This window comes from Theobroma cacao, chromosome 7 (genome assembly GCF_053813885.1).
Source record: "Theobroma cacao isolate CCN51 chromosome 7, ASM5381388v1, whole genome shotgun sequence".
NCBI lineage: Eukaryota > Viridiplantae > Streptophyta > Magnoliopsida > Malvales > Malvaceae > Theobroma > Theobroma cacao.
In genome coordinates, this window is record NC_142645.1 from 4,388,520 (window position 1) to 4,403,862 (window position 15,343).

The 15,343-nt window shown below is 35.5% G+C and overlaps 2 protein-coding genes across 2 annotated transcripts; one reads left to right on the forward strand and one right to left on the reverse strand.

Annotated features, from left to right (window-relative positions):
- The first annotated feature begins 32 nt into the window (after positions 1–32).
- Positions 33–1,343, forward strand: LHCB3 (light-harvesting chlorophyll B-binding protein 3). Its single transcript, XM_007021198.3, has 3 exons — positions 33–227; positions 337–498; positions 654–1,343. Exons 1-3 carry the CDS (start codon positions 105–107, stop codon positions 1,161–1,163), a joined length of 795 nt encoding a protein of 264 aa, XP_007021260.3. The 5' UTR covers positions 33–104; the 3' UTR covers positions 1,164–1,343.
- ATM2 (myosin 2) lies at positions 1,275–13,553 on the reverse strand. The gene is made up of 24 exons (XM_007021199.3): positions 12,491–13,553; positions 11,727–11,828; positions 11,483–11,626; positions 11,239–11,389; positions 11,086–11,113; positions 10,796–10,964; positions 10,518–10,581; positions 10,380–10,393; positions 10,199–10,283; positions 9,702–9,805; positions 9,452–9,590; positions 8,536–8,654; positions 8,263–8,415; positions 8,087–8,176; positions 6,986–7,063; positions 6,533–6,691; positions 5,599–5,784; positions 5,011–5,216; positions 4,780–4,915; positions 3,616–3,745; positions 3,157–3,270; positions 2,962–3,077; positions 2,569–2,784; positions 1,275–2,062 (listed from the first exon to the last, which is right to left on the reverse strand). Exons 1-24 carry the CDS (start codon positions 12,980–12,982, stop codon positions 1,592–1,594), a joined length of 3,666 nt encoding a protein of 1,221 aa, XP_007021261.3. The 5' UTR covers positions 12,983–13,553; the 3' UTR covers positions 1,275–1,591.
- Between the last annotated feature and the right edge of the window lie 1,790 nt (positions 13,554–15,343).

Sequence of the window (15,343 nt, forward strand, 5' to 3'; positions counted from 1 at the left end):
CTTTCTTCTCTTCTCCACATATATAGCTTTCACTTCCCTTTCCATACATACATTTCCCAGCTGATTTTAACTGATTAAACTGCCCCTCTTGACTCCAAGACACAATGGCTTCCATGCTTAGTTCTGGAACTGTCCTTAGGCCAACCCCATTTCTTGGCCAAAACAGAACCTCTAATGCTAACCCTCTCAGAGATGTTGTCTCTACAGGCACTGGCAAATACACAATGGTAAGTTTTTGGGTTTTTTCTTCTTCTTCTTTTTTTTGGTTTCCATAGGATTTCCTTCAGAGGTGAGTTTTGATTTGTTTGGTTTTTGCTTTTGGGGTGTACTCTGTAGGGAAATGATCTGTGGTATGGACCAGACAGAGTGAAGTACTTGGGACCCTTTTCAGCTCAGACTCCATCATACTTGACTGGAGAGTTCCCTGGTGACTATGGATGGGACACAGCTGGTTTATCAGCTGACCCTGAGGCCTTTGCCAGGAACAGGGCTCTTGAGGTAACCTCTCTCTCTCTCTCTCTCTCTCTCTAAATTAGCAATTGAAACTATGTTTGTTTCCTTCAAAGCTAAATCCTTTGTTTCCTTCAAAGCTAAATCCAATGCCATGGTTTTATAATCTGTTAACAGTTCTTTGTTAATCAAACAATGTTTAGGTGATCCATGGAAGATGGGCAATGTTGGGAGCACTAGGCTGCATCACCCCAGAAGTCCTTCAGAAATGGCTTCGTGTGAACTTCAAGGAACCAGTATGGTTCAAAGCTGGAGCTCAGATTTTCTCAGAAGGTGGCTTGGACTACCTAGGCAACCCCAACCTGGTTCATGCTCAAAGCATCCTCGCCGTCCTCGGCTTCCAAGTTGTCCTCATGGGTCTGGTTGAAGGATTCCGCATCAACGGTCTCCCTGGTGTTGGAGAAGGCAATGACCTTTACCCTGGTGGCCGATACTTCGACCCTCTTGGCCTTGCTGATGACCCTGCAACATTTGCTGAACTCAAGGTGAAAGAAATCAAGAACGGCAGGCTAGCCATGTTCTCCATGTTCGGTTTCTTCGTCCAAGCCATTGTTACCGGAAAAGGTCCCCTGGAGAACCTGTTTGACCACCTTGACAACCCTGTTGCCAACAATGCTTGGGTCTATGCTACCAAGTTTGTGCCTGGATCGTAAATCAATAATACCCAGATCAAACTTGTTCTGTGTTTGCTTGTGTGGATTAGAAGGGAGATGTATCTATTGTTCGACAATGTGAAACCTCTGTATCACTGAGATTCAATGTAATTTAGGGAAAAGGCATATGAACATTTCTCATTGCATCTGTATTCAAGGAACTACATAGTTTGGACCTTACATCACTGGAAACAGAATATACACAAACTAAACCAAACCATTCGAAGAAGAAGGCGGTCTCAAGAAATTGCTATTCGTCTATTCACATGATAATTCCTCCCACCAAGTAACAAAAATCGGTAGATATACAATGTCTCCCTTCACTGTCCACCAAGTACCTGAGAACGGAAGCAGGTGGCATTTTGGGCAACAACTCTTGGATATTGCTTGGACCAAGCTGAGATCGATGATCCTTTCAAACTGCAATTCTATACTCTTGAACTTAGCTTCCCCCACCATTTTCTTCGAGCTTTGTCTGATTCTGGATGCCCACGTTTATGTAGTCTTGCCTTGGTTTCCCTTAATCTCGTTTTGTAATCTTTCTTCCATGTCTCAAATCTGAGTTTTAATCTCCGGAGTTCATCATCAGGATTCGTAACAGAACCTGGGTTGGCCGTTCTGACCTCAATCAAAGATTTTGCGTCATCATCAAATGTTTGTTTCCGCTGCTCGAGTTCCTTTACCAGATTGCTCACTGCATTCAAAGAACCATTCTCCCTTCCCCCAACAAAATCAGGCATCGCACCAGAATATAAGACAGGTGTGTTCCCACCAGGAGTTCGAGATCCCATGGACATATCTTCAGAATCATAACAACGAGGTGATGCAACATCAACTCTTCCAAGCTGACCAGTAGTACTGTCAGCAGCAAGACTCTTTCTGGCAGCGGCAAGACTTGACTGCAATAAATGCAATTGAACTAAGTTATTAAATTATTAAACATGCATTTGTTGGTCTCTTCAACGGGATATATGTTAAAAGTTACTTCTTGTGATTATAATTGCTATTATTACATGTAATTTTCATAAAAAAAATCATTAAACATGCAAGTCTCACAACAGTGTGTATATAACTAGGACAAAAACAGATATATATATATATATATATATATATATATGGACTTTACATGTCATTAAAGCCACGACAAAGACATATCATAACAACGAATCTTTGCCAGCAGTCAATGATCCAGAACAAAGCCTGTACTATCAGCTCCATATAAAATTTACAATCCCGCCAGTAATTTAAAGTCATTGAGTCAGTTTGATATGATTAGCTGTGATCATCAGGATCGCATTATTTTTGCAATTAATTTGACTATTGTCAAGACCTTTTGTGTTGGTCATCGACAGTCACCATAATGCAAACATGTTATCAACATTTATGTATATATACACAAACTCACTTGCAGTGATGCCATTTGCTTTTGCCACATCTCCTCCATTGATTTCATTTTTGACTCATACTCCAACCACCTTGCCTCATACTGTTGTAATTGCTCCCGTAATGTGGCATTTTCCTGTTCTTTTTGCCCCAAAGTCGCTTCTGCCTTGAGAACCCTTTTCTGAAGCTCTGCCATTACAGAAGGCAGAACTGGAATCTGTTGCTCATGTGGTATGCCCTGGTCAGCCAAAAAGGGTCACCATTTAAGTCCTTCAAAGTGCTCAATCGATTATGCACAATTTAGAAAGTAAAGCATGCTTGAAGGCATGCAACTAAGAGAAAATAAACATGGTGGGTAAGAAAATATCTTTAAAAAACACTCTTAGCATGTTACAATATTGAGAGTACAGAATACCTTTGCTTCAGAAATCCTCCTACCCATCTTTCGTCTAGATTTTACACTTTCACGGTTTAACTGTTTCAAATTTTGCATGTTATTGAAATGTCTCCGGGCCAGCCACCCACGGATTACTGCATTGGAGAAAAAAAAGTGAGAAAAATGTAGACAATGAGAAAGCCACAAATTTCGCTAGTAAACAAAGAATTTTACCAGATTGTAAATATATGACTGCCGTCAACTGCTCATCAAGTAATTGGGAAGCAAATGCTGAGCACATATTTCCCTCAACAGCATGCTTCCTTCGGATGTTTTCACCGCGGACAACTGCATCGTTAAGGAAACGTCAAACACTTAAAAAGTAATCCAACAATTTAAATTGCCAAAGATAGGTTCTCATGATCTACAAAAGGAATCAACTTATGGCAACGAAGACAAACAAATCTGCATTTCAAGCCACTAAAGTGAGAAAAGGTGCATTGGAGATAAAGATGTTTAAAGACCAAAGTCTAAAATGTCCTGCAGAAAGATAGCCTAAATGTATGAAACAATGTGAACTTATGACCAGATATGACAACAAAAAATTATAAAACAAGCAAAGAATCTGTCAGAAGTGGAAAAACAAGATTATGTTTGATTGAGAGTGAATGTTGTTTTGAAGCAGTTCATTACATGATTGTATATGTTTTGCTTCTTTGTTGAGCTCATGGAAAAGGCGACGAGCCCGGTGACCCCGGAAGTATTTCTGAACCTCAATTACTCCTTGCAACACTTGTTTTCTCATATGCTCCAATGCACCAATCTGCAAACCAGTCAGACATAACAGCATCAGAAAAACTATTCCAAAGATAATCATAAACAGAATGAAACTCCATTTTCCAAATCTCAGCATGTTAGCTTTAAGGTCTGACTCTGAGTATCAAGTTTCAGTTCAATTAATGAAATACCATTTAAGTCCAAAAGAAATTGGAACAACAGCTCGATTTACATGGGAGGCAATATCCCTGAGCTGGTAATATGTAATTGTTATAATATATTAAATGGAATGAGAACCTATACTTGAGGACATTTTTGAGGAACAATATCATGTTAACTAAAGTCACTTGCATGATATGAGATATATAGCAATACTCTTGCTCTAATTAACTTCTTTCCTAAACCCATTCAAACTCACTTGCATAAAATCAACTACTAATATTGGAGCAACAACCAGTCAAGACCAGAAACATGATACACATTGCTTTAATAACTTGTACAGACCCTACAAAAAACATTCAGAGGAAAAGCAAGTAGAATAAACTAGTATAAACTTGCTGTGCATGGTGTCTGCACTAATCACCAGATTTCTTGAGACCGTCATGGTTTTTTGGTGTAATCCAAATATTTTGAGACGAAGGAACTGATTAGTAGAACCTCACCAATAGATAGTCCACTCTTTTATTTGCAACACAGAGATTCATCTACATTTACATATCAACCTGGTTACTTGGGCTCCACTTGAAAAAATTCTCAGTGTTTTCTACACATTAATTGCTAGAAATTTGCCTAACATGATTTCCTGCCATTAAGTAAGAGAAAGTTATATCTCCCAGATCTCCTAGTTCAGGTGGAGTGGGAAAGGTAGTAAGTTATACTAGCACAGAGAGGTGGCTTATATGAAGTCTTAGTACAAACTCTTGATACGCACAGACCAAGGGTTAAGGTTGGTTGGCTCTTGCAATTATCTATAAAGTCATATATTTCCAGTAAGTGTTTGAAAGAACACCAAAGTTGAAAAATTACAGCATAAGAATGGACAGAAACGTTCAACAACGTTAAAGAAATAAAGAAACTTACCTGCCCAGTTCGAAGATACAGTTTGGTATAGCCAATTTGATACATTTCAGGGAGGACATTAAATTGTTGTAGAACAGCAACTGAAATACTTAATGGATCCTGAGATACATTGGTCTTCGACAGTAGGAACCCATACCTAAAAATATATGAGAAGAATTAATGGGTGAACTAGTTAAGACGGAATAATAAAAAATTAAACAAGCGTTAAAATAAGGAGGTTTTTGCCCCTACCTTTCTGCAAATTTCTGATGTGTCATACGCGTAGGGTATCCAGATCTTGAGATTCTAACAATCTCTAAAACTCCACACCATCTAAGCTGCTGCAAGACAAGATCCTCTTCATACATGCCAGGAAGCTTCTTGCAATTTGGCTTTATGCAGCGGATAAAGTGAGGTGTTGTATTCTCCAACTGGTTCATTAGTTTGAAGAGTTGACCCTACAAGGATGGAAGAAAAATGACATTGATAAAACATGCTTTACTAACAGGCACATCTCAGTGTGCAGCAAAGATCAATATTATTAGTACTGTATTAGATACCCCATTGCCAAAGGAACATAAAGTATTTTTCAATCAAAAGGCAAATGTACATATCAATTACCCAACAACCCATCCAAGAACCAAAGAACTCATTAAATCAATATAACTTCATTCATAGGGCTGGCAAATCTTTGTCTTCCTTATACTGAAGTTTCAAGAACAACTCGGTGTCATAAAGCTTCTCAAATAAAGAATGGATACTGCAAAAAGCTTTGTATTCTTATTTTACATTACAACCACTGAAAAATTTGGATCACAACTATTAAGAAATCAAATTTACCTTGAACTTTGCACCGACGCTTTGCTTTGAAGCATCAAATGAAGTTGCTGGTTTCAGAGATTGATTAAGCATTTTAGAGGCAAATGATTGTGGCAATTGGCCATTACATGATGATAGAAGTTGGACTAACTCAGAGTTCAGTGGGTCTCGGTTCTTTTCCAAAAAGCCATTTGTATCATAGAGTACCTGGCAGAACTCGGAAAATCAATAATTTCATGTATGCATTGTGCATCATGTTGTCAGCAGAATGCAATGCTATTTGAATCAACTTGCCTAACATATTCAACCTTTTTCACAAATTGGACTTGCTTAACTGCACCTTATGGTGTGAGTATGTGCTAACCCTGTCCAGCTAATCAATTTTGAAAAATACAAGATCCCTTTCTTTGTTCAAATAAAATGTTCTAAAGCTACATCAGATTAAAATGAATATGCATGCATCAAAAGCTGAAGTTGTAAACAGAAAACCTAACTCAGAATAGGGCAAAGAAACAATGTTTAATACCAAGGAGTTTGCAGTTTAGAATCAAACTTCAGCCATTGCAAAAATCAAAATGTAATTTAATAACATTTCAAGATTTCTATAAAGTCTCATTCTGTAGTTTGACCGGGACAAGAAAATTTTACACCTATTTATATATAATAGATCCTGAGACAAATTCTATGTAGAGATCCAACCAATGGCTATAATTGATGTGCTATGGAACTTAGCCCCTTCCAAATATCTAGCAAATATTTTGACCACTTTCAAATATCTCACAAATAATTTTGTTTGAAAACAACAACAAATAACAGCACACAAAAAATGTACGGACCCATCTTCAATGTAGGATATTCCTACTTTCTTGATTAATTGCCTTTCAATTTGAATGAAAGGAAAATCTTTAAAAAAAAAAAAATTCTAATTGTCCTCAAAAGCTGACCAATAACTGACCTCTCCTGCAAAATGACGAACACCGAAGGCCCTGCCTCTATCTCCTTTGAAGCAAGGATTAGCATTCAAGTGCTGCTTCAACTTATTAGCAAAGGTCAAATCAGTTGCATTGGGGAAATTTGATTCCTCATCCAGTAAGCAAAGTAGCCCAAACGGTTTCTGAAAAATCACCACCAAAAGAGAACAGTCACTAATTAACCAGGAACATTTTGCTTGCAGCACAACAGATATGACAGGGAAATCAAAACTTCAGCCAGCATTAGCACCCAAGCTAAGACAACATAAGACCACATACTTTAGTAAGACCAAGGCAATTTCTAAATATAAGGAAAACCATACCACATGCAATAACCACATGCTGCATGATATACAGAACTGAGTCCAGCAATCCCTTAAAACAATCCAAGGAACTCAAACCTAGATCATAAAGAAACTATTTAACCTTCAAAGTACCTTCTCAAATAAGTCCAAGCACTCTTGGTTGTCTGCAAAATCAACTTTAGTCCAATTAATCCCATCCAATTCATACTCCTGAAAGGAAAACGAAGAGGCTATTAATAACAGGAATTTGGCCAAAATAACAATTGCTGAGATGGGAAGAAACCAAATCCAGTGATAGAATAAACAGCCAAGAACCAAATTATATAGAACTTTTGGCTTCTGTAATTTAAATCGTAAGCCCAGTAGAAGGAGGGCAGAGTACCAGACTCCCAGCTCAAGGGTATAGAGGTGTTCTTCTTCTAGTGTAAGAATCAATCAACTTCCATGGTAAAACTTCTGGGTATCATACTTGACACTTGGCATGAATCCAGCCTTGACTAAATTTTTAGGATTTAGGCAGCCATAAGATAAGGAATGCCTGCCCATCCCATGGGCCAATCACCAGGCAAACTACATATCATATTTGGTTCTCATATGAGATAGAAATATGTCAGAATGTGGAATAACATCCTCCAAGCAGTTTACATGACAAAAGATATCAAGACTAGCACCACCAAGCTCCCACTTTAAATTTGCACTTCACAACAGCATCATATAAGATGCATGTTCTCTCTCAACCACAAAATGCAAGTGGTGTAAAAAAAATTTTCTACAGTCTTTGGTCCCTACAACAAGTAGTGCATATTTAATCCAAACCTCCATACATGCATATCAAACAAACACATGGTGTGCCCATCATAAGTGAAGGCATTACACAAAGTAAATACAATGGAAGGAGCAAGGCTTTTCCTTCATTTTCAGATTTAAAAATATATGCTTTAGTTCACATTTAAGTAATTCAAAATCAAATTTTTGCAGAAAGCTTACCACTTGCTTGATACATGACACAACTAGAATACATTCAAATATCGTTTGAGAATGTCACCATGATGATTCCTTTTACATAAACATGCAAAATATGCAAAACAACGTTCCTCGCCCTCTGTTGTGTCTTTTTTCTTTATCTTTCTTTTCTTTTCCTTTTTTCTGGTAGTGATGGAGAAGAGGGAGGGGGGTGGAAGTACTCCTACAGAAGCCAAATACTATAACAATTAAAAGATTTGAGTTGCTAACCTCCTGCTCAAGCTTAAATAGGTGCCGGTTGAAGTGTTGTTGCAACCTCTCATTTGCATAATTTATACAAAACTGTTCAAAGCTATTCTTCTGAAAATGAGCAGAGGAAAAATTATCAGTTGGAGAAACTGAACTTCACAATGATAATCCCTGACAGCTAATTAGAACCTACATACCTTAAAGGACTCAAACCCATAAATATCAAGGATGCTTATGGACCTGCCAGTGCACTGTTTGCCCACTTCAAGCGACTTATTGATTTGTTCCACAAGCCAGTCAAACAAGCTTGCATAGATAAATTTTGCCAATGCATCTCTCGTGTCAATTGCCTAAATTACAAGTCAATGAATGCATTATCATGTTGTCAATGTGTCATCACAGGAAATATAGAATGCAACTTAAGAGAATATTGAGGAAGAATAGTTTTGTTAATCAAATACTAGACAAACCTGTCGCAATGTCAATTTTTTAGCAATACTATCCTTGCCAGCTTGCATTCTGTGAGTAGATAAAGCTTGCATCAGTTCATGTGGTGCACAACCCATCAGTTTGGCAGCACTGGTTAAAGCTGCAACAAGGAATAAAAATTGATCATATAAATAAGTATCTTACAATGTAATCCTTTTTCAGTCTCCAACAACTACAAACACAACTTATTAACAAACATGCACATAAGTGCAAAACAAAAGGCTAACTAAATATTTAACTTAAACAAATGCAACAACCAAGTAATATAGCAGACATAAAACTACCGGTGATGACAAAAATCCCGTATGATCAAGTCTTTATAGCATATGTATCTTATAAATGCACATTTTATCATATATAATGAGTTCAGAACAATCCTTCAGCTCCAGAGCATGATAGTGACAGTCATTTGGTAGTGCCTATGCTGAAACAATTGACAAAATACTTTGGAGCATTATAAAAATGAATGGGTCACTTAAAAGTTCATCTAAAGTAGTAGGCCAATAAACCTTCAATAAAGTTTGGACCATGTTCATTGGCACAGGTTATCAGAAAATTTAAGGAGACAATGCATCTGCAAGACAATATCTTTTTTTGGACCATGTTCATTGGCACAGGTTATCAGAAAATTTAAGGAGGCAATGCATCTGCAGGACAATATCTTGTTGCTCAAAGTTCAAATAAATAAAACTAGTAAAAGAGTCCTTCTAAAGTAGGAGCTTCTCGAAACAACTATCACTAGTAGTACAAGCTACAATAAAGAAAGAATCCTAGTTTCTTTTGTTTCTTCTTTTTTCCAAGAAAAAGGAAACAGAATGAAAAATTCCTAGATACAATATCAAATGCAAAATACTTGCAGAAGAAGTGTCATAGAAAAGCTAAAACCAATATTAGTACCTTCATCAGCCAATGCCTCCACATGATTTTCATTGTCAATTACTTGAAATGAAATATTTCCCAGCCATAACACTACAGCAAGCATTTTCAATGCTTGCTCTTGCTCTTCTTTGCAAATTTGAACAATGTCCAAGGCTTCCTGCAGATATGGGGAATCTATTACACTTCAAAGCCAATGAGACAGAAATTAAATGGAAAAGAAATGCCTGCAGTATTGATGGAAACATTAAAATCTAGTCTTCTGATTTACCATAAGCTTGTGGAATTTCTGAGCATCATCAACACCATCAATCACCAAACAGTCACTCTGGACAAGATAGTTGTACTCGTTAGCCATTTTAAGATTCAGTCTCTCTGCAAAGACATGATTCCAAGGATCAGAAATACATTTCACGGATTCAAGTGAATAGGTTAACTGCATGCTAGAATTATGAACAGTATGATGTATTTATGTCTAGTTAAAAAGAAATGGTGAGGGGTTATGGCTTTCTAAAACAGATATAGGAGCCATAATATTTAATTGATTCAATCCAGCTAACAAATGGCCATGCAGCAAGAATAACTTGAGCGACCTAGAGATTTAAACGGTATGATACGATGACTTCTTAAAAGTAAGCTCCATGGCTTCAAGAAATAACAAGTGCAAGCATAGTGCCATATAGATATAGGGCTCAGCCAATGTTATTCAGACTCCAAAACTGTTCTGAACGTGCACGGACCGCGAAACACTATAAAATGAAATAGTACCTCTTAGAGTTGGTGGAGCACCAGCACAAAGTTGATAAAATATATGGTATGACCTTTCACCAGCAGCCAGCTGAACTACTCTTGACTGCTCAAACGAGACATCAAAAATGTCTGCATCAGATATTACACATGATAACAAACATACAATCCAACATAAAGTTTAATTGGGCCAGTAAGTCACCTTTTCCAGAAGAACTATCCACAATTGTTGGTGAATCAACATTAGCACAAAATCAAGTCAGTCACCAGAATTAAAGTATAGTATTAATTATAGGATATCAAGCAATAACAGCAATTGTTTCAATTTCAACATGCTTACAAGTTTGAATCTTGGCACCAGACATCTTCCCTAATGTGGTAAAATGAATTTCAATAAGTTTCCCCTGCACCAGTTCAGATAACAGAGCAATTAAAAAGATATACTTTTCTGAGCTATACCAAATATGAAATACAGGATAAACCAAACCAGAAACTGGTCATTAAAAAAGTACAAAGTAATACCAGTAAAGATTCTTCAAGCCATGAGATACAATTTATATAGATTTACCTCAGTAGAAAACAAGGTAAAAATGAATAAGGGGAAAAAAAAGAACTCACAAATCGGCTAGAGTTGTCATTCCTAGACGTCTTTGCATTCCCAAATGCTTCAAGTATACAATTTGCCTGAAGGATTTCACACTCTATCCCACCACTGCCACCTCCAAGTGCAGCTAGGTACTTCATTGCAAATTTTGCTGTCTCAGTTTTCCCAGCTCCACTTTCCCCACTGCAAGATAAATTTAGATTCTGTAATTCTACAGTTCATAGAAAATAAAAAATGTGCCTCAAGGCCCACACAAGTATTACAATATCATAAATAATTAAAAATACAAAAACATCCAACTAACCTTATGATTATAGACTGATTTACTCCATCTGCAAAATATTAATTACAGACAATAAATAGAGCATTAGAAACAAGTTATTACGACACTGCAAGCAAATTCTCACTTTTTTAAGCTAACTTCAGAAAGAAAAAGAAAGAATGGTTTCATTCACACCATTCATCATCTCGTTATATGCCATGTCTGCTGTAGCAAAAACATGAGGGCTGTCTGTAGCTTTCTGTCTATAGGCTGTGACAAAATCCTTCCCATAAATTTTTACATCTTTGAAGGGGTTGACTGCAATCAAAACTGGGCCTGCTTTACTCTACATAAATAAAAAACGTGTAAATGAAGTGCAGTAGCGATAATCCCCATTAATAAGTACATGAGCAAGGGATATATCCTGCTTAGTGCTTACATATATCATATCACGAGAATATCTGTACTTAAGATTGTGAACAACTGATGGCTCATTCAAATAACTAAGCTGTATGAGATCATCCACACCCTCCAAAATTTCTGGGTTTGCAGGTAAGAGCTCACTGGTAGAGACTTTTACAACCTAAAAAAATGATAAAACATAAATCATACACCAACCAGCCAAAAGGAATACTCAAGACTAATAATACAATTTCAAGAAATCATGACATATATGAACTTACATTTCCATTGGAGAGGGAGACAAATGATTCCTCTCCTGAAGTAGATTGTATAGTTCCCGATCCCCACACCCCATTGGATAGCCGGCACCAAACAAGAAGTTTCTGAAACCATATCCTCCCATAATAAATAAGAGTTTTTAAAAAAAAAAATCAAATATATTTACCTACACTAATAATCATTTTCACAGGAGATTAAAAACAAAATGTCCAAGCCAATGCTCCCACATTTTTCATGTTTTAACAAAAGAACTTAAGTAATAGTCTGAAAGTTCACGTCAACCATTTATTTGTGAAGTAAAACAATAGACTCTACATAATCTTTGAACTTCAATTTCATCTCTGGAAACTAACCTCATATCTATAAAACTAAAACCAACCTCCTAGTATGTTAGGCACACCTACCCATCATGAGAAATCGTAATTATATTGAAATTTTCATCACTCAATCCAGATAAACCACATACTTCCTGAGTTATAAACCCTAAGCACACTAAACAAAAGCTTCATTTTTAACACAGTTAGACATTATTAATAGTGATAAAAATATTAACAACAAAAAAATCAATCAAAGTAAATCAAATCCTCAAATTTCTCGTTTCTTAAAATTCCATATTTCCCCTATGCTTATTAATTACTTCCCACGTAGTTTTAAAATTAAACATTAATATCAATATAGAGCTTATAAAACCTCTTCCTAAGCACACTGAAACATAATATGATAAAGAAGAAAAGCAAACAAAAACTAATTTCCGCTTATTACTTACTTTCTTAATAAAATACTCAATATTGTCGTTCTCCTCCCACTCCGCCTTCCCTTTTCCTCCTTCCTTCATCTCAACTTTCGCATCCGAAACCCTACTTTTCCCGTCCTTTTCCTCCCCTTTCTTCCCTTCCACTGCCTCCATATTATACGGGGAATCCACATTGACATCTTTCCTCATTTTCTTGCTCCCAAAGCTATTCCTCTTCACTCCCAACTCCTTCTCCTTCCTTTTGCCTTCCTCTTTCCCTCTCACTTCACTTAAACCGCCACCGCTTTCACCGCAATTCCCTCCTGTTTCGCCATTGGCATCGACTTTGAAGTTCGTCGGAAGGGACCGGCGAGCCGGGGGAAGTCGAGCCTTGGATGTGGGCCTGGCCGGTAAAGCCGGGGGTAAGTCTTTAGGCTTCTCGGCCTCGTCTCGTCGCCGGAGAGAGTCTAACATTTCTTCTAGCGAACTTTTCGCTAAACTCGTCGGCGACGCCGATAACATCATGTTTAAATTCAAAAAAAAAAACAAAAAAAAGTGTTTTTTCTTCCTAAAAATTCAAATTAATTACTTCGCTAAAAAAAAAGTCAGAATAAGATCGAAGCAGCGGAATTTTTGAGGTGAAAAAAAAATTAGTGAACGGAGAATTGAAACGTTTCGGATATCGTTGAAAGAAACGGAAATCGAAACTGCGGGGAGAACTTGCATTTGCTAAAAAATAAAGACGAACAAGAAAGAAAAAGCCGCGGCTTTTTTAAAAACGAAAAATTAAAAAAAAAAAAAAGGGTGAAGATTTAAGGTTGTTGAGAAACAAACCTTGCCCAAACAAAAACAAGCAAACCAAAACTGTTAATATTGAGCTTCTTCTTCTTCTTCTTCCTCTTGTTCTTGTTTTTTCTGTTTTGGTTTGGGTTTTATCAGAAAATTAAATTAAATTTAAAACAAACAAAAACAGAAAGAAAGATGGGAAAAAGAAACGGCTTCGATCTGATCAAGAGGGTTTAAATAAATTTTTTCTTAATTTATTTAAGAATAAAATAAGGAAGGACTAATTGATTAAAATAATTTTAAAAAAAAGGATGTTTTTGGGAAATAAAAAGTAGTGAGAGCTGGCCGAATCGAAATGCAGGCGTTAGGGACCTGAAAAAGCTGAAAGGCTTTAGATTAGGTCCGGAATTTGGATAAAATTACCGTTACTAGTCCTGTTTGAATTTTTATTAAATTCCTTTTTTGCCCTTCTTCATTATATTAAAAAACATATATTTAAATCATATCTATGTCACGATTTATGTCCCTATCTGAAACACATACATAAAACAATTCATCTTTGTTCAGACTTACCTCGATTCTGATATTTCTCATGAAAAATTTTACATCAATAAAAATTGAGTAAGTTTTAATTTTACTTTCACGGAATCATATTTTTAACTTAAAAATCGTGCCTATTTTTACTTATAAGTTTAAAATCTATTTCATCTTTTATTAATATGAGATTCATAACACTTGCACTAATATACTATCAAAGCTTTTAATGTTTTAATTATTATTAATTATAATAATAATACATAGCTTTCAAAAAGTTTTATAGTCATAATTTATATTCAAAATCTAGCCAACCATCTTTATCATGTAATTAAATATTTGGAAAATAAAAAACTTTTAATGCATAGGTAGGTAAGAGAGTAATTTGATGAAAATGATTCAAAGTTAGTACTAAGCAATTTGTTAAAGCTAAACTTTGAGTTCATAGTGTTAAATTACAATTTTTTTTTCGAAAATGTTAAATTACAAATTAGCTAATTATAGATAAATTTAATAATATTAGGAAAATTTGATGTAAAGATAACAATATTTTTAATTTCATTTTTATTACTCTTTTTGCTTTTTTTCTTTATCCATCTTTTCTTTTCCAAATATTAAAAAATAACATTTATATTATAAAATTAATTTTGTGATTTTTTTATTAAACATTTATATTATAAGTTTCTTTAAAAAGTTAATATAAAATATATCATAATCAAAACTTCTATTTTTATCTCTGTAAAAATCAAGATAAGGACTGAAAATATCTCCATAAAATTATATTAAACCATGCAAATATTATCTTAACAATAATATTAACACAATTTAATAAGATGTATGCATTTTTTTTTTTTTTACGAATCGAAACGATAAAAAACTGAATTTCAATGGATCGTGATTCTGCCACTTACAATACCAGTCACACACTTAATAAGATGCAAGTAATCTTGATGGGAATTCTTCCCTTTTGTTGTAAGATCCAATTCAGTAGTTATTTATTTATTTATTTTCTTTCTTTGGTTGGTTACAACCTACTATATTCATTGGAATACTCCTTGGCAGGTAGGTAGATCTCAAAAATTAATAAGTCATATCTAAATTTTAACTAATTCTTCGCCTTCAACAGATCCTCTAAAAGTATGTGTCTTTCCCTTTTCTATTAATCATAATTAATTTAACTTCAAACCCAAGTATAATCCAAACTTTCCCAAGCATTTTCAATTACTTAGTCATTTAATCATGGATTAAGATAAAATTAATAGTGCGGATTAATTAGTTAATGTTGATGGCCCCATGAAGTATTTGTGGGTGTATATGTGGGTCCTTTGCAATAATTAGTTTACACGTCAAGGTAGATGCTTGCTTTTGATTTGCCCAAAACGGTACGTTTCTTGCATGAACTTTTCTTTGACTTGTGAAGATAATGGAATTGAAAAGGATATGAAGACAAATTTTGTCCGTTGGGTCTTTTTTTTAATTTTTTTCGTTTGAAATTATCAAAACTCAAAAGGCTTGTTTTTGAATTCAAATTTATTATGTGCATGACTACAAATGATGGTATGATTA

What these genes read in the sequence shown, in the direction of transcription:
- ATM2 (XM_007021199.3), bottom strand. Translation starts at nt 12,982, where the DNA reads ATGATGTTATCGGCGTCGCCGACGAGTTTAGCGAAAAGTTCGCTAGAA. An exon ending in GCTTGGACTTATTTGAGAAG is followed by an intron (nt 6,692 to 6,985) that starts GTACTTTGAAGG and finishes GTGATTTTTCAG; the next exon opens with AAACCGTTTGGGCTACTTTG. An exon ending in TGTATCTTCGAACTGGGCAG is followed by an intron (nt 3,746 to 4,779) that starts GTAAGTTTCTTT and finishes ACTGGTTTGCAG; the next exon opens with ATTGGTGCATTGGAGCATAT.
- LHCB3 (XM_007021198.3), top strand. Translation starts at nt 105, where the DNA reads ATGGCTTCCATGCTTAGTTCTGGAACTGTCCTTAGGCCAACCCCATTT. An exon ending in GCACTGGCAAATACACAATG is followed by an intron (nt 228 to 336) that starts GTAAGTTTTTGG and finishes TGTACTCTGTAG; the next exon opens with GGAAATGATCTGTGGTATGG. An exon ending in CCAGGAACAGGGCTCTTGAG is followed by an intron (nt 499 to 653) that starts GTAACCTCTCTC and finishes AACAATGTTTAG; the next exon opens with GTGATCCATGGAAGATGGGC.